Source organism: Euwallacea fornicatus, chromosome 16 (genome assembly GCF_040115645.1).
Source record: "Euwallacea fornicatus isolate EFF26 chromosome 16, ASM4011564v1, whole genome shotgun sequence".
Lineage (NCBI taxonomy): Eukaryota > Metazoa > Arthropoda > Insecta > Coleoptera > Curculionidae > Euwallacea > Euwallacea fornicatus.
The window spans coordinates 414,795-434,528 of record NC_089556.1 but is presented as its reverse complement, the minus strand read 5'-3'; the positions used below and the strand labels follow the sequence as shown (position 1 = coordinate 434,528).

Here is a 19,734-nt window from a genome sequence, read left to right as displayed (position 1 = left end):
CTTGGACGGCGGGTCATTTCGGTTGCAGCCGCTGGACCAACAAATTACAGCTTCAGGGATTACAATGTGTCGAGCGTGTTTCTCCCTAAATGCACGAATTTCCAAAAATATCGCATCTCCCACTTGTGTTGGTTTGTGCAATATTGTGTAAAACGTTTTAAATCCCCCGTGAAAAGTATGAATTTAGAGCTGACAAGAAATGCGATAATATGATTTATTGACATGAACTAATAGGTATAGACAACATAACAAAACTGCAATGCAAAAATTTCAGAAAATATGAGTTAAATCGTGTTAAAAAACTAAAAACTGACAACGCACCATGGCCAATGACCACTCAGCGTTCGAGCCTCCACTCCTTACGAGTGCGTTTACTCATCTAGACTTCTCAATAATCAAATTAATGATCGTTTCTTGAGGAATATTCATCCATTCTTCTGCAGCGGCAGCAATATTCTTTCTCTATTTCGCAGTGGGTTGTTCAGGGTGAAAATGGTTTCCGAGACGAAACCCCTTACGTGTTTCATGGGGTTCGTCTCTCTAATAAGAGAAACGAATTAAGAACGAACGAAGGCGTCTTGAACTTGATAACACGACAGTTAAATGTGGCACGTGAGGCCCCAAAATGTAGAGCATGAAAAGCTTTTTTAAAATTATCTATCAATCAGGCCTCTCTCCCACTTGAGATATTTAGACGTTTGAAAGGGCAACTCCGGAGGATTGGGGGTTGAAAGGGGCGCAGTAAATTCTACGTGAAAATTGTACCTCCTCGAACACAAAATTGACGTGTTCCTGCGGTTTGTTTTTTTTTTAATACAGGGCGTCACTTAAGTGACGTCGTTGATTTTAAGGGGCGATTCAATGTCACATTTTATGAAAAAATCTACATACAAACGTGTGTCCTAACTTGCACCATTTTCGAGACACTGGGTGTCAAAGTTTGATTAAAAAAAACGAGCTTTTATTAACGATCCGAAAACCTCTGCGCCGATCTCGATTAAACTCGGCATGCGTGTTAGCACCAATGAAGGGCTACTTTTGACTTTGCTGCATTTCGAATAACCATATCAGTGACGTCGCAAATAGTCACCTGATTGATATTTATGGCGTGATCATTGTACGTCACCGTTTTCTCCTGAATTCGACATTCGTTTCAGACCAAACGATTAAAAGTGCAATTTTCATGTTCTTTGACATTTTTTTTGTAACTCTTGATTTTTGATTCTCGATTTTCGAACTTGATTTTCGGCATTTTTAAGATTTAAGACGAAAACAAGTTCGAATAATTAATGAAAACTGGATTTTTTGATAAAACTTTGACACCCAGTATCACGAAAATGGCGCAAGTTGGGACACACGTTTGTATGAAGATTTTTTCATAAAATGTGACAGGGAATCATCCCTTAAAATTAATGCCACCACTTAAGTTGCAGCCTGTATATCTCGCTTGGAGATGACGCGGCTGTGTGTGGGGGGGGGTGATTGGAGGGGGTGAGGGGTGGTGGTGGGGGGGGGTGATTGGAGGGGTGAGGGGTGATGGGGGGGTGATTGGAGGGGGTGAGGGGTGATGGGGGGGGGTGATCGGAGGGGGGATTTTCAGCTTGCCAACTTGTATTAATTCCATCTTTGTGATAACATGGCGGGTGCGAGACTTTTGAAATCGAGTGTATTATATTGATGTCAAAGCCGGTGTTTGAAACCAAAGTAGATGCAAAACGGCAACACAATCCCGACGCATTGCCTCTAATTCAGTCGTTCAAATTTGACACAGGTGCCTGTAATTTCAAACGTGTGCGACTTTTGCGAAATTGTATAGAAGGGAAAATTGAAGGGTTCGCATGATTACTGTTACGCAAACAGGACAACAGACATTCATATCTATTTTTAGACATCTGATTCACTTTGATTACTTACCCTTTGTGCAAGCCGAAAGTGCCAATTTGCAAGGGCAAATGCCGCTAATACCTTGCTTCGAGCTCATTACCGCAAATACCCAAGCTCTAAGCTCGTATCAATTGTTAAATCTAAAATACCTGGAACGCGACATGTGCGCCGTCACTAGTATTGTGACGACTCACCATTAATTGATCCTGCATTGATCGGCAACTATCTCAACAAGACGGGAAATCTAAATTCCGTTGGTTGCAGTTTGGTGTCTCAAACCAATGTTCAACCCAAGTACGAAATCGCTCGGAGCGTAAGCTCGCGTTACACGTGGATTCGTAGATGAAGCTCGAAAAGGTGAGTTTTAACCTAAGTCTCAGGATAACCAGATTAAGAAAACTGTCCTCTGTGGAGGTAGGGTGACTAATGACCCTTTAAACGAAGTGGGGTAGCATTGGCCGCTAAATTCCCTCCGAGTTTTTTCCGTTTGACTATTTCTCTAGATGCTCACATACGTGAGCCACGTTTGGGCCCCGAGCACACCGGAAAAGTACATATGTGACGCGCAACAAAATTGGTAATAATAGAAATAAATAAAATAAAAAATAAATAGTACATAAATAAAAAAATTATATACGGAAAACGATGTAATGCACCTCCCGTGTTATCTTAGTTCTCGTGGAACGTCTCCTCAAGCGTCCAGACACGTCACAGAACAATCAAGTTATTTGCTACATTTGGCTGTTATCTCTTTGTCCAGCACTGTAAATTCGTTTACAGTAGGTTGCCGGGTTAAAGGTCTAAGTTCGGTTTAACCTACGAACTACCCTTAATGAGAGCAGCAGCTTATAAGCACCTGGGAACCCCTTGAAAGAGGCACCCTCTCTGCAGAAGTCGCGCAGATTTCCCGGCCGCCGTAAGAAGAAACCCACGATTAGTGTCTGGTGTTGTCGTGTTCTTGCACCATTGAGAAGTTGAATAGAAGCAGTGATTCCTAGTTCCTGCATAGTTCCCTACGGTCACGTTCCAAATACGTACTAAAAGTATATATTTTGCCGACAAAATCATGCTTTGTTAATCCTTAATCTTCTAGGATATCTCGGTTTGTGGAAATACTATCGCAAAAACAGATGTAACAAACAACATACTCCTATAAATATATTTTTTTCCCAACAAGATACTTGTTTAACAAGGCTAAGCCCAAGACTTTCGGCGTTGCGTGTATCTATAAAAGCAAATCCTCCAAACCCACTTAGAATCGGAGAAAGAAACCCGGCATGCTTTATGTAGGTAGTGCAACCCTTATCAGCATAAAATCAGACAAAGTGATTAGGGAATTTTGTATTCCCAAACACGTTCCGCCATTCGGCAAAGTACGAAAACACCTAAACGAGGTTCTTCCGAAACGTATATATACATTTGCTTAACATTACATTATTACCGGCGTTGTAGCCGTCATTTTGCAGGATTTTCAGCATAAATCAAAGGAGACTGCAGAAAGGTATAATAAGCGGACACTTACACAGAGAGAAAATGAAATTGCTTCATTGGACGGGGTCAATTGGTCCGTGACGTCAACAAGGCGATATTCATAACGATCAGAGTTTTTCAATTTAGACTTCCGTGGAGGCGATTTGTGTCCTCGACGATCGAGGGAAAAGCGTATCGGGGATTTTCAGGTGTTCATCGACGTCCGTCGAACATCTAATAGGATAATTTGAAGTGTTCTTTGTGTTTAGAATAACCGAGTAGTGTCCCATAGTAGATTTCGATTTCAAGCTCGAGTTTAGGGCAAAGGGCAAATTGGAAAGGTCAATCGGAAAAAAATCGGTAATTTACTTTTTCTCTGCGTCAATCGGTCAAATCGAAGGAATTCGTTACCCCTCTCTCACCGCTAAAGCCCCCGTCGAACTCGACAATTACGAATGATTTTTTTAATAGAAAAGCAAAAAGGAATTCCATTTTCGCAAGTAAATATCTCGTAATTATTTACTCGCCAGAGGCAAACTCTTCTTACATATTGGGCCTTAACAACGCGTTAAGACACGTTTTCTTTGACCAACTTTCGCAATTTACCTTAGTTCGTAGAGCCCCCGTCTTGTAATCGGAGATCGGCTTTTCCCGTTGAAAGTAAATTTACAGTTGCAAAACTTTTCGGACTATAATCCTTTTTTAATTCAACCGAGACATTTTATTTCATTAAATCCTAAATGGTCTCATGTCATAACGGCATAAATAAAAAGAAACCTTGCTGGGTTTAAGGAGCATCTCTGAGAGAACTCTTCCTTATACGAGATTAATCCAGAGGAGTATAATGGAAACCGGAAAAGTCCCTGTGACGGAAACGGATGAGGTCAGCCTGCATACCGGGCGTCCCCAAAATATACCGACGAGCTTTGAGGGGCGACGTAAATACACACTATTTTTCTTAGAAACGCGTATGCTTGCAAACTTGAGCAGAAAGAAGGCGATATGCTTTTGGTCGTTGCAATCGCCTTTTGTTGGGCCTAGACGTCTCACTGAAAAATTCGACAGTTTACTGGCTTGCAGTGATTGCTCAAAATGTTGCTTCAACACCGGGACTGCGCTCCGCTGACTCGCGGGCTCGACAGAATGCTCCGAGAAAAGCTTCTAGATGTGGGCAACTGCACACTTTTCTTGCTAAGAGATTGTCCTCGTTGTGAACAGTAGCTTCGCTAACCAGAAGTTTGAAATAATGCAAAAAAAAAAAAAAATCGAGGGTGTTCAGATCCGGGGGGCGCGCAGGCCAGGCTGCGGGATCTCCCCTGTGGGCACGTGTCGGTGGGTTCTTCAAATGAAAAATTAACGTCCACTTTCAACACGAATTTCGGTCTAAAAACCAACAAAATTAATGTTACTGTGCCTGCACCTTTGGAATGTTTAATTGTAATGAAGAAATGTTTGTGCTCCCAATAACAAACATAGTTGGAGCGAAAATTATTCAACGGCGGACAATGGAGTCCAACAAAATTAAAAATTAATTTAATTATTTGATGTAATTTAAATTATTTTGTTTTCTCTGCAGCCCCGGCGGGCTCTGAGCGCAGGTGTTTATCAGAGAAAAAATTTTGTATTGACGTCCTTCGTCACCGCGTAATGTCCGCCGGGGCATTGTTGGGACACTCTGTATGGGATCTATATCTGGGATATTTACTTTCTGTCAGATTTGCATGTTTTAATCAATAACTGTCGTTTTCATCGTCATTATAAAAGCAGCCGCTTGTATTAAACAAACTTCATCAACCCGTCTTCATTTCAAAAGCAAACAAGGTACACACAGCTGTATGCGACAGGCTTTCCCGTAGATTACATTACTTCCAGATTTCTCCACTGGATAAGGTACACCTTTCAAATTAGAGCGGGGAGGGTGTTTTTGAAGTTGACAGGGTGTTTTCTTGCCGTGGTCCGATAATTTGCAGACAAGTTGGATTATCAGATTTTTTTTTGTCCATAATCGAGCAGAACTTTCGGGAATAATGAGCAATTGAACTGAAATCTTGCCAATTAGTGAGGCAAACTTGGACATTTTTAATAAAGGCACACGGCTCCAATTTTTCGTTCGTTCGTCCGCAAATAAAAGACCGATTAAGCTCGTTATTTTTAATTAACTCGATCGAAATTTCCACGCTGGTATTTTCCTTGACACTTAACTTTTACTCCAAAGATCCCTGTCTGATCGTTTATGGTTCTATATTTACTCGGCATCTACTCGGCCCTTTTCCGACAGGTGGAAAGCTCGACCACTTTTGCAAATATTTACGAATTAAACGTTGTCCGTCTGGAAAGAAGGCAGTTTTGCACGATAATATAATAATTCTGGAAAAACCGTTCTCCTCGGCCATGACTCAACCAGCAGTAGCTCAGAACAATTTAAGATGAGGCAGCGTTTTACTTGTCTCGGCGAAAGAGTTTTTCTAAAGTTTTTTTTTTTTTTCATATTTTTGCTCTGAAGATTGTTTTCACTCTTATCGCATTCAAATGAAAAGTTTCAGAAACTTTGAAGTTTTGTTTCAGGTTTTAGTTAAGTTTTCCAGAGTTAATGAAATTTTTGCCAGACCGCAAGACTTTAACTGTCGTAGATTTAAGGAAATTCTAAGCGTGCGGGCCTTCCTTCGTTTCGGAAATATTCGGGCGGCACCTGAAAGAACAAATCATATCTCACCGTGTCCCTCCTCCGGTCTCTGAGGCTGAGTCTCTTTTTCCAATCTCGTTTCGGGGTCGAGTCTGCACTCGGAGGACTCAGCATGGGCGTGGATTGCATATTCTAAAACAAATAAGTTCGTTTAAATAACAATTTAAACGACGGACGTCCCGCCCGTCGCCGCCCGTTATTGGACAAACAATAAGGGAGTTTTTAAACAATCTACGATTTGTTGTTTTTCACATGTAGACTCAGTTGCATATTTGATTTCGATGAAATACATTCCCAAGTTTGTGCCAAAAAAATAATAAAATCAGGTCGAATGTTTCACTGAATTCGCATCACGAATCGCATGGAAATTAGCAGCGAATTCGGTGAAATTCGGAAAAATATCGAAATTCGAGGGACTTGCAAATATACAGGGTGTTTCCTAACTACGTGTAAAAAATTTGGAGGCGCAATCCTCGACTGATTTTGAGGCAAAAATGTCTAATAAACATATGTCCGCAAATGCCTTGTTTCCAAAATACAGGGTGTTGACCGAAAGACGTCGAAAAAGGTTTGGTGGTATTTACTAACTTGTTTATTGTTAGTTTTTTTTGCTACTTCCACTACTATAAACAAGATAGTCAGTGTTATTTTGGTGTTTTACTCTCTAAAGTGAAAGAATTCAGTTCTGTGTCCCAAAAATCAGATTATACCTCAGTTTTGAACATTTTTCAAATGCCTAATTACACTAATCAAGAAATGGCCAATATGGTTTTTGTTTACGGCCTTGCTGATGGTAAGTATTTGGAATTTACATGGAAAGGTTTCCAAACCACCAAGCTCCCAACCACCAAACCTTTAAAAACCTCTTTCAACGTCTTCGTGATACAGGATCTCTTATGAAAACTCCAGGAGGAGGAAAGCCAATAACACGTCGAACACCAGAAGTGGAGGAAGAAATCTTAAGACGTATTGAAGAAAACCCGGGAACCCCCGGAATTGTCTTTTTTAAAATTCAAACACCCAAATTGAGTCATTTTGGAAATAAAATCTCTTTTTCTTGTCACATTTCAACACTCTGTATCTTGGAAACAAGGCATTTGCGGACATATGTTTATTAGATATTTTTGACTCAAAATCGAGGATTACGCCTTTAAATTTTTTACACGTAGTTAGGAAACACCCTGTATACATGGTCAGATGCCACCCCCTTTCGGACGAGCACGGGTAAACCGCCCTGCTAATTTTTTTTTGTTAAGATATCTTCGTAGCTTGTGAGTTTGGGTACGGCTGCAATCATGCAATTGCAGAAATGGAAAGCGGAAAATTATTAAGGGAAACTCAGGTGTCCAATGTTGACGATATAAGACTAATAAAATAGCAAAGTCTTACCCGACGAACCTCAGGTAAGTCAGTAATTCTCCTCTTTATAATTCTTTGTTCGTTGTGCTTTTCTCCCGAGTAGAAAGTTACTTATTGATTCTAACACATTTGTTTTAACCCAAATATATAACAGTTCAGCGATTACTGTGCACTTAGGGAGCTCCCTTGAAATAAGACGCAGAGACAAAGAGGGCCTCTATCAAATTTCAAAGGGTGCAGCCTCTCGGTTAATGTTCATATAATGCTATGTACGCTAAAGGGGAAGTGAATTTACTATGATTTTTACCCCGCAAAAAGTTCTCATTGAGCTTTTTGCTCAATATCTTTTGACAGGAACTACAATATTTATACGCACGATTGTTGTAAAAATTCGTATATTATTAATAACACTTCCAACGGCGTAATAAAACGCTGCGAAATCTAATTTTTCATATAATAAAATGTAATTTTGATCTGTTATTTGTTCCATAACTAGAGTAAATAGTTTAAAACAAATATCGCCGGTAAATTGTTAAAAAATTCCAATGAAAGCTGAATAAATCTACGCCACATTTTTAATGTCCCCATTCCGGAGCTTTTGCTGCAGATAATTTAAAGCTTCAAAACTGGATAAATTTTTATATATTTGTTTTTTCTGTGTTTTGTTCAAATTGGGCGTGGAAAAAAAATCCGACCAGGTTGAGTATTCGAATTAACCCTTCTCTAATTTCACTGCTAGTTAATTTGGCTTTTACCATTATTTGTCTACTACATGCCGAACCAGAGTGATTTTTCATTCGCCCAAATTACATTTTTTTTTTTTTTTTTTTTTAATATGCTTTGAGCCTCTAACCAACAAAATTGTCCTCAAAATGAAAACCCGAATTAAGCCTTAACAAGATTGTCCTTTCACTGTCTGCTTATCAAAAATTTACTTAGTGTACCTTTACTTTCTCCTTGCTCATAAAACCCCATTTTTCTGGCTTTTGGAGCGGTAAACCGTGTTTTAACGCGCCCTTTGGGGACGCGTTTAAAGTTAATTTGGCTTTTGTAAATTAGCGTTCTTTAACATCATATTTTTCAAGGTGAAGGGCGGAAGCTGACCCTTTTTAATACGTTGATTAATTTAAAACACACAGAGATTTAAATCCGTTCTGCCGAATAAAAAACTCTACAAACTATGTTACGTAAATTTACTTTAGCCAAAACCGCTTTCTCGAAATTTCATCTGGAACTTGTAAATCTCTTTATTATTTGAAATCAACCAGCAAGATTTCCATGTGCCAATGGAATTATGCTACAGAAACCGTCGAATGATTTCAGGAACATTATCGGTGGTTTTCCATATTCCAAATACTCTGGAAGCCCTCTTGCGTCCTCTTACTTAATGTGGGAAAAAAATTTCTTTGCTAAGTCCATCTGTTTACGTGTAAAAAGGGTTGGGGGAGGGGGGGGGGAGGGGCTGAACTTTAACATCTCACGTATGAAATCTGGGTCGTTGGAGAATTTCCATCAGGTAAGCAAGGAGGACTACTTTGCCGCCCATTCCTACACTACAACAATTGGTAAACCCGAGAAACTGATCTAACCGTTTATCCACGAAGAAACTTCCCTCTAATTCGAAAAGCTCTTTGTGTTTATTATTCAAAACCAGATTTATTTAATAGAAACCCGCAATGAGGACATCCAGGCGTGGTTGCAATGAAAATATACAGAGTGACCCGACGAAAGCTTTGTATTTCGCTTTTTCGCGCTTGAAATGCTTAAAGAAGCTCGTCGACTTCGACTCCAAGGGGGCAATTTTTTATCATATTTTTAACTCAAATTTCGACCCCTGAACGGGGGTGATGGTTACCCCCGAAATTGTTACTAGGAAGGGGTGTCGAATGATACCTCGTTTTAAAGGTGGTTGAATCTCGATTACAGCCTCCAAGTTTGCAGTAAATGGCATTATCTCCGCTGATATGACAGCTTGCCAAAGTTGGTGGGAAAAAGTTTCTAATAGTTAATAATTAATTTGTCACCATAACAACTGCAGACTTCAAACTGGGGGTAGGGAAGTCTTTAAACGTGAGATATCACTGAATCGTTTTAACGGAGGTGAGTTTCCCCCGTGAAATTAAAGAGTTCGTTCCTTTATTTGTGTTTTTTTTCTTAAAAAATGTGGATAAAAGAAACGGAGGTGTACAAATTACTTTTCCGATCAATTTATTAAGTATTGGAAATTACCGCCCTTTGCCTCCGTGCAACGAATCAAATGTCGGTTAAGGGCATTTACGAATTACACAATTAGGGGTAAAACTCATATTCGCCAGATTCAGTGACGTCTCACTTTCAACCGTCTTCCTGCCCTCATTTTGAAGTCTGCCGCTCTCGCTGTGATAAATTCCTCACGGACTGTGACAAGCTGTCGTACCAACTGTGATAACGGCGGTAAGCTCAAAGTTGGTGATCATTATCGAGGTAGCACCTTTGAAACGGGGTGTCACTTGACCTCCCTTCTCATTAAAAACGTTGGGCGTAACTGCCGCCCCTGTTCGGAGGTCGAACCGAAAGGGTTGAAAATGCAATAAAAACGTTGTCCCGTTGGCATCGCAAGTCGGCGGGTCCGAGGTCTTTACACACTTTCGTTTTAAATGCCGAAGGGTCAGGTGGCAAAATTTTTATCGGGCCACCGTGTAGGTACATTGCGCCTGAATAATGCATTATGTCTTGTTTGGTACTCGGGCAAAGCGGCATTCGTTAATATTTAAGGAGTTGCTAAATAGCTTTGCGCGCCTCTGAAACAATGGAATAATCCCAGGCAATTTTGTTTAAATGTGGGACGTTTTCCATTTTATATTTGAATTTATGCAAACGACTTTTGGGAGTTAGCGACCCCTAAGCAAAAGAAAAATGAATAAAGCATTTATTTACTAGACCTTTAGTGCAAGTGTTCGTAAAACGTCTCTAAATGTCTTTTTATGGTTCAGTCACTTAAAAGCCCATGGACACTCGACAACGGACAAAGGGATTCTTGGCATTGTATACGGACAAAGCAGGGATAATTGTGTCTAGTGGATGGAGTTTTGGGCTCTGATAAAGTTTAATATACATGGCTCGTAAAAACCTTAATTAAGTTTTAATGATGGATGGCTTTGTTCACCCACTTGGTATGACCTCTTTACGCCCACCGTGCCGGACGTTCGTACGCTTTTGCGTAAGACCGGTAAGACTTCGAAAAGAGACGAATTTGTTTGCGCCGGGTCACAGAGGCGTTCGAAAGGTGTTTGAATTTTTAATGTCGAAAAGAAAAAAAGTCAGACGAGCTACGTCACGTAAAAGTGCGTTAATTTCCACGGAATAATACAAAAATAATATTTCGAGCGATTAGGTGCGGCCAATTTAAATTGTGATTTTTCTCTGAAAGCGATCAAATTTAACCCGCAGAAGTATTCGAATAAAGTGAAACAAAATAAAAGTAAATTGATTTGTAATATTTTAATATTCGGCGTCGGCTCCTTTTGCCTCAATTACCGCCCGTGGACGACGTCACGGCAAATGAACTCAATTTCGCGTCGCTTGGACACAAATGGAATTCCAGGACTCCGAGATATATTTCGTTAAACTCTCCTTAGAGGCGACGAGGTAAGTTCTGAGTCATTTCGACTTCGTCCCACGAACGTGCGACAGAGTCCAGACCTGGGTATTGTGGCGGAGTCGGTAATAAACGATGGTTATTGTGAGCTAACCAAGATTTCACCGTATGGGTTAGTGTGTTCCGGGTCATTGCGTCCCATTGCAACCAACGATTTTCTAGCAATTACAATTTCCTTACGTTTAACTTTAAATTTATTTTTTAAGTTTGCAAATATCTCCTTTCATCCATCGTTCCGTCCATCGAGAAAGTGTTTGCAACCCCACTCGCCGCCATGCACCCTCCATACTCCTCCCTCCTGTTTAACACTTGCACGCAAGTTTCTCCGATTCAGTTCTGAATTATTTTTCCTCCACACCTTTTGATGTCTATCACTGCCAGAAACATTGTACCTGCTCTCACGGGAGAAAAGTACCTTCTCCCAAAACGTATTATCCATAGGTATGTACCGTTTCGGAAGGTTTAAATGCTCTTTTCGGGTTTCCTGACGGACACTGCTCATCTATGTGTGTCGTTACTTGTTAAAAAACGTCTTCATAATTCAGAATACGCTTCTTTTCCACACTGGGTTATGACGTACTCCGCTAACCTCGGTGCAGAAATAAAAAGAGTTTTTGCATGTCGACGCAAAACCATCGCCTATCCGCGATTTATCAATTTTTTCGGTCTGTCTGATCCAGATTTATTGATGATACTTCTCTGTTTCAAGATATACGAGATAGTTCATTTGGTGAGGTAGAAATATTATTCACAGTTCGAATAGAGTTGAAAACTTTTCCTCATGTTTTACGTGCAGCAGTTAACCCCTTAGAAGCGCGTGCCCGTCTGTGCATCAAGCAAGATGGCGGTCATTTCGAACAACTTTTATAGCGCACGATTTCGCTCTTCTTTGTTGTTTTGCTTCAAACGATTCAATAAATAACTTTAGGCGGACACGGTCTAATCCGAGGGAGATAAGTACGAATTGCTTCAAAATTACCACCATGAGAAAACGACGCGTTCCGCAAAAAATCTCCGAGAGACGAAAACGTTTCTAAATTGAAGGTATGATCACTTCGTCGAAATATTTGACGGTTAAACAAATAAGGGGCCTATATGTTCATAGTCCGGCCCTTCTATCTGTGTTATGGCAAAGCTGCATATTTCGTTTTTTTACTTGTGAATTGCTACGATCGAAAGCGTCTGCGCACCAAATTTCATAGCAATCCGTCGAGGGCCCTTTCAACACAAATCGTTTTATCCGAATGGGGCCCCGCGTTCAAAGAGCCCTAGAACTTAGACGACATACTTCTGGACAGAATGAAAAAATACGTGTTTGTTAACTTCATTAGTAGACACCGCGGGTAAAATATTTGCACTTTGCTCCGGGACACCCTGTATGTAACATTTTCAGCGTTCGACCGCTCTTACGGGTCAAAATAAACAACATCGCAGATGCCTATTGAACGGTATAGTATTTGTCATAATTTTTTGCATTTATTTATCAATATCGATTCTATTCTCCATAGGTAATGTAATTTACCATACGTGAAGTAGCAGCATTACGTTAATTAACATTTCATTCTGAACGCTTTCGTGACTCACTGCGTCTATAAGAGCAAAAAGAAGCGTTTATGCATTGGAAATTAGAACTTTACATCTCTTAAACGACCCGTCTAAGCAACTGCTGCGGATGGGATTTAACAGTATTTCCCCTTGGCTGGGAAAGACTTATCAGGCGAAAAAGTACCGCGTTTACTGATTAATCTCCGACTTCTCGAGATATATAAACCCTCGATTCGGCCGGGTCAGGACATTACCTCTAGTGTTCGTAACGAATCTTTGGTTTACTGACTTTTTAGTGCCATAAATCATATCAACTCAGAAAAATGAAGTTAGTCGCTCTTAGTTTTGTTATAGCGTTTGCCTTCGTTAGTGTTCAGTCACATCCTGTAGGCGAACATGACAGTGAAGAAGATGTAATGTACCTGGTGCCCTTACGGAGGGAAAAGAGGTATGTTGGTTCAATTTTCTTAGGCCGCATGTAAAAGCGTTCAGCAAATGTTGCAATTAGCGGAGAGCGCTATCAATTATTTAATTCTGTTAATCGCGCAATAATTGCTTAACGTTAAATTAACAAAATGTGTAAATACCAACGCCAAAAATAAATTCGAACTTCTGTGACTGAGCCTGTATTGCCTCATTGTTTGCCGGCAAGGGACAACAATAATAGTTGTTTCGTGTTTAGCTTTATTGTGATTTAAAGCTGCAGCACAATTATATCCATCTTGACAAAGAATTAAAGTCTATTTCGCCATAAATTCACGGCTTACACATCACACATTGAGAGGATAGAGGTATTTTCGTATTAAGAGTGATATACTAAGGGATTTATTTATACTTGCAGCTTTGTTTGTCATATATTTTAAAATGAATATTTGTATGCCAGCACAATCGCGCATAATGTATACTAATAACTCTAATGTCGACTATCTAACTATGAAAGTCACCTCTAGCAACGGAAAAAGGTGATGGAGCAGTGCGTTTTTCCTATATTCCCGTTAAGGGCCTAATTTTCGAAATTCGAAGAGGGGCGTTTCTCGTGTTCGAGTGACGTTAAAACTCGAAAAAACTACGTTGTCCGCGCACGTCAACCCTCCAAAAAATTTTGACCTAATTCGAACACGGAAAAAAAATTCTACAGGGTTCGCCCCGCGACCCTCTCATTGGCAAATTCTCGACCTCGCCTTTGACAGACAAAATATTTTGAAAACGGCGGCACTTTTCAAAAATATTCGACTCGAATTCAAAACGTTCGATTCTAGCCTGAAACCAAATTCCACTGGGGTACGATTTGGGCAGAAATCAAACGTTTCTTTGACGAACGGACAGTGTGGCCGATCCCGCGCAGTCAGATGCAAATAGCCGTTGCAGCAATTCTTCTATTCTAGGCAACAACGAACGAATTTTCAAGTCAAATCTCCTGGAATCGCAACCTTGAGCCACCAAGGAACTCTATTAAACAATAACAACCACAGATTGGACGGGATGGGTTATGCCACGAAAGATTTCTCCAGGCATGGTGGTTTGAGGCCCGACGGCTATGGCGGCAGCCTGGATTACTTGCACAAGCCCAGCGGCGCTGGATTGGGTGTCACTGCTGATCATTTTCGGAGATCAGGTAAATATTGCCTTTTGAATCGAAGTTGTGGCGAGTGCCATTCGTCAAGAGTGTCCATTAAGAGCACCTAGAGGAATGGCGCCTTAACCCTTCAACTTCTTTAGTTGAATTTTTGGGGCGATCGCGCCCCCACAGTCTTGTCAGTAGAAGTGCAACGGTTTAACCATTGCGGTACTTATGGTTTACAGTGATGATGAAGTCGCTCGTTGCGGACCGGTCACGTTCTTGCGTTGTGCATTTATGATTCTTGAGGTGCGCTATTGACCATTTTAATTAAATTGAACCTCACAGATACCTCAACGTCTCAAAGAGAGTTTACTTAATCAAATAATTCCAGGCTTCCCGGTTTTTCAAATATCGTCTTTTGAAGGAAACTTCGAAAATAAAGTCGGGTTTTTTTTTATTTTTTTTTTTTAATAAAAATGGAAGGAAAATTATTACGTCGGATTCAATATTTGATGTCATGCGAAGAAATTGAGGTAAATTTTCATGAAATTGCGACAGTTAAAGACCCCGTTTCACAATCGATTAAGTTAATTAATTTTATAGGCCGCAATATTTTTAAAGGCTTTCGTGGGTCGACGTTGCATACTTCCTAAATGGTCTGGTGATGAAACCGAAACGTATGCGAATCCTACTTTACCACACCTACCAAACCTTCTTCGTAAAAATGATCGGTACGGCTAGAATTCCAACTGAGATTAATGCGATATTCCTCGTGCTAGTCCTCTCGGTTACAACCTGTCTTTTGCTAATTTTGCCAGCAGCTTTCCAGCATTGACCATTTTCACCTTCTTCCCTTCAGGTACCGACGTAGGAGCTTCGGGCACTTGGAACTTCATTCAAAAACCAAATGCCAATTTTGGAATTACTGGAGAATACCGCAGACACTTCGGACCGGGCGGTGGTAAGCCAGATTTCGGAGTATTTTTAGGCGGAAAAGCGACTTTCTAGGACCCATCTAGATGAACGTAAAATTTCCCACTTAATTTAATTTAGTCTAAGCGCAAAACCTCATAACCCAATATTTATTTAATTGTTTTTAATTCGGTTTCTATGTACTTTATTTGGCCCTAAATGGAAATCGTACTTTCATGGTTAATGTACAAAATTTGATGACTTCTAATGAGTGAACGTTCCCATTGCTCGCACCGAATGCGGCACATTAATTTATTCAATATTTAAAACGTTATTGGTTTACTGGAGTTTCAACTTTGTGATAGCATCGTCCTTAATATTTATGTATAATATAATCTAATATAAAAAGTGTATTTTTTCCTAGTATCATAGAGATTTCTAATCGATTTAAATAAATTTCTTTCCTTTGAACATATGCATGTGTTTTTTCTCCATGAGGAACGACCTTCGCAAGAATTTCCGTGTGCAAAACACACTTTGACTCAGTGTTGTTTCTCATCTCGCGACATCGAAACCCCCTAAAATTCCCCTGAAGTAAGAATTGTAGGTGTATTCCCAAGACAATGACCGCCTTATGGGTTGCTTTCGCCCATGGCAGTTAATATTTATTTTACCTTTTTCTGGACCGGGGACGCGTTTAGTAATTTTTCGGACATCGTGACAATAAAACATCTCTCTATTTTTCTATACGTCCTTAATTCAACGACCGTCACCGTAGGTAAAACTTTGCGTCACTCTCTATTTAGTTCACGATGCGGTAATAACTTTTCTTAACTAATTGCTTGAAGGTAAAGCCGATTTAACTCCCCAAGAGAGGATCCTTTTATGCAATCTGATACAATAAAGAGTGACGCTGTCTCGGACATAACGACCTCTGTTGATTTATGGCCAATATATTATTAATCTCGCAGTCAGGCCGAGCAATATTATACAATCAATCTCGACGTGCTACATATTCATGGCCTCAATTTATTTTTTACGACAATTTGCCTCTTCCAATATCCGTCGACCAAAGAATCCATTACGACGGTTTCCAATCGGTTCTGGTCAGTTTACATTGGATATTCCAGGCGTATCTCTCTGCTCCAGACTGTACGTACACTTTTCTGGGAATAGGGCTCTAGTTTTGCATTGAGGGTGAAAATACAATAAAGAATTTAATATACAAGATACTCCAGGATCAATATTGAGATGTTGCGATATTAAAGTCGGTTACCAGTTCTTTGGATGCTTGAAGGCGCAATCATGGCGACTGAGAGGATGTTCGAAATAAAGATTTAATCCGCGTGTCGCAGTGAAGAAAATAAAAATTTCTTCTCGACGAACGCGTGGACTTCACTAGATCACTCATTGTGAAGCGCTAATTGCCCCAATTAGGAAAACGGATGATGAAACCTTTCCGGAACCGCCACCAGCCGCTATATTCAAAATTTGCTGCCTCGGTGGTCACCGTAATTCGTAAATTATTAAATCTGCATGGGCTTAAATAATATTCGTATTATTTGTTTTAGAGCTTATATTCGGAAATCCCTTCCGGTCCATAGCGACCAGCTCAATTTCGGTTTTAACCCCGTACCTTCCCCGTTGGGTCCAGCCTTTTCTAAGTATTAGCGCGGAATATAATTTATGCCCTTGTGAAGAAAATTGAGCCCTTGAAAACCTTCTGTCATTTCAAACCATTAATCTGAAACGAGTTTCCAGGTTAACAGCAATTTCTTGAAATTGTTAGTTTAATGTAGGAGCTGAATAATTTAGGTATGTTTAGGCTGTTTCTATTATGGAACAAATGGCACATTTCAGCATAACAGATGGGATACAGAAGACTGGAAATCAATGATAAATGGAGTTACGTATTTCAAATCCTCATGTCTATTCATATCAAATGCCAGCTGATTTCGTCTCAGAATGAGAACAGGAATAACGGGGAAAACACCAACCCCTTGAGTAAAAAAGGAATTCAAGTGATGATGGGAAGTAAGCCATTTAGCACGAAAATGGAAAAAAGACGAGAATAAAAATTAGTTATACCCGAAACGTAACATTTGCGGAAATTCATGAGCAAATAACTTTTTAACAGAAATTGGCCCCCGTTTTTCGCTGAATTTCACCCGGAATTTCGAATTCAGAATCCACCATTACTTGACCCAAATTTGACGAAAACCTGTTAAAGCGTTTTCGATATTGGCCCAACCAACACCAAGTGTGTGGGGACAGATTAGCCTGTCTTACCATTATATTGTTTGTAATTTGGTGCAAAGTCCTAAACTCTCGTTCATAAAATCGTTGTTTAACGAAGTCATGCCATGATAAAATTATCTGCAAAAGAAGAAAAATACAATTATTTACTTAAAATAAGGCTCGTCAAGTTTTTTACTACAGTATACAGGTCCGTTAAAAAAGTATTCGTACCCCTGTTAGGTTGCCGGACTTATCGATGAATCTTAAACAGTAATTGAAATATTTCAACCCCAAAAGTATTTTTATACATAGTTGATTTTAATTATTGTTAATTAATAAAATAGAAAAGTACGGTCTGGATATCGGTCTTGGCCTCGATAACTGCTCATAGATGATGAGGCATTATCGGTAATTTCTAGAGAATTTTTTTACCATATTTCCTTTAACACCGCTCCTACCAAACTTTGTTTTGGAACTCATATTTCCGAACTTGTCCATCCAGATATTAACCACAACTGTTCAACAGGGTTTAGATCCGAAGATTATGGAAGTGTCATTAACTCTTGAGGCACATTGTACAACAACCATTTACGCATCAGCTTGAGGTCAGTGCGTCATTAAAAGTAATAACCTTCGGCCAATCCAAGCTTTGTAAGTAAATTTTGTGTCAATACGTCTCCACACACCAACCCACCCACGGTTCCATGGATAAAATGAAGTTCGCCCCATTGCAGCCATACGATCCCAGACTATGACGTTTCCACCTCCATATTTTTCTGCTGGTTGCAGATTCGCGCCTTTCTCTGGATTTTCCCATTCAAAATTTGCTCCGTCAGAGCGAAAAAAGATGTTAAGTTTACGTTCGTCTTAAAAACAACTTTTTGCAAAAATTCTAAGGGCCTGTCTAAGTGGGATCTTGCGAGCTCTATTCTTAGTTTTTGGCCGCTAATCCATGGCTTCTTTACGGGTTTTCTATCATGATAAACGCTTTTCCTTAGATGAACACTAAGAGTTTCTGGATGAACGCATTGTCCAGCGGCAGATCCCAATTCAGCAGCTGAGGAGAAGGCACTCACATTAGTTGTGCATAGTTAGTGATGCTTAGTGAACTCTTATTTTGCTTCGAAGAGATGTTTATTGCACTTTCGTTATAACTGGCTTTCGCACGTTTTAAATTTCTCAAAACTGTTAAAGATGCAGGGATAAGTAAAGCAACCTCATAGGTGTACGAATGCCTTTTTGATCTGTTGTACTACTGTTTCAAATACAGATGCGAGCAATGAAATAAACACATTTGCTGCTTAACGCTCTGTACTGTCGAAGTGTTTGCGAGAAATAGTCCTTCTACGTTGAGAACTTGTCTAAGGCAGTATTTAATATTACTCTACAGTAAATTATCAGCAACATGTGCGAAATTTTGGAAATTAAAGCAAAAAACACAAAAATTGAAAAATGAGGTATTTTCATTAAATAGACAAAAACGAATTAAATATAAAAAAAAATTATTTACATGTCACTATAAAATCTCATGATTAGTATTTAATTGTATGCCCGTTTGCTTCCAAACCTTGTTGACGCCATGGAGGCGATAAGCCTCTGGCGGTACTCGATAGGTATTTTCCTCCATTCCTCTAGAGTTATGGCCAATAAATCCTTTAGGGAAGCTGGTCTCCTTTCTTTTACGTGGTTTTTCAAGTAGTGCCGAAGGTTTTCTATGGGATTCAAGTCTGGCGATTGTGCGGGCCAACCCACAACATCAATGGAATCTGTGCCGAAACAATTCTTCACAACCTTTGCCGCATCTTGCTGAAATTTTAAAGTGCATGTCTTCCTCGGCGTACGGCAACATCTGTTGTTTTTTTTTAAGATGTCCTAATACAGTTCTTTAGTTAGAATGCATCAACTTTACTACCAGTCCAAGAAAAAAATCTCCAGATTTTTATATTGCCGCCTCCATGCGGCCTCCTTTACGGTCTTCACCGTGTATCTGGGGTCGAACGCTAACCTTGAGGGCCATAGCGCCAATCCCGAACGGCCTGAACTAAACGGCATAATCTTGGATTCGTCACTCCATGGAATGTTTCACCATTTTTTCTGATTTTCCTCTCTCGACCGTTCTAAGTGTTCTCGAGCGAATGTTTAGCGAGCTACTCGATGAATTTTTTTCGAAAGGGGCACCTGTCGGGGACTTCTCGCCTTCAAGTTCTGTTCAGGAGCCTTCTCCGAATTGTTCAAACACTGACATTAGCGTCTGACTCGGTGAGTATTTCTTGGGCCGTCTTGAAAGGGCCTTTCTTTACCATTCGCATAATTTTCCGATCCATACTAGGCGTGCCCTTCCGAGGTTTACCTCTGTTTTCTTGATTCGGATGGTCTTAAAAGGCATTCTGGACCATTCCGACGGAACATCCAATAACTCTTGCGATGGACCGGGATGACAGCCCT

At 40.1% G+C, this 19,734-nt stretch overlaps 2 protein-coding genes across 2 annotated transcripts in view; one reads left to right on the top strand and one right to left on the bottom strand.

The window, feature by feature from the left end:
- The window catches only part of LOC136344226 (adenylate cyclase type 6), a 117,215-nt gene that overhangs the window by 52,843 nt on the left and 44,638 nt on the right, over positions 1–19,734 (bottom strand). Inside the window, exons 2-3 of the mRNA XM_066291476.1 lie at positions 17,341–17,427; positions 6,068–6,169 (exon numbers count right to left, since the gene is read on the bottom strand). Of these exons, the coding sequence (XP_066147573.1) occupies positions 6,068–6,169; positions 17,341–17,427 (189 nt within the window). The remainder of the gene's footprint in view (positions 1–6,067; positions 6,170–17,340; positions 17,428–19,734) is intronic.
- On the top strand, positions 12,822–15,526 carry LOC136343982 (uncharacterized). Its single transcript, XM_066291007.1, has 3 exons — positions 12,822–13,026; positions 13,964–14,193; positions 14,999–15,526. The coding sequence occupies exons 1-3, from the start codon at positions 12,902–12,904 to the stop codon at positions 15,145–15,147; spliced, it is 504 nt and encodes a 167-aa protein (XP_066147104.1). The 5' UTR covers positions 12,822–12,901; the 3' UTR covers positions 15,148–15,526.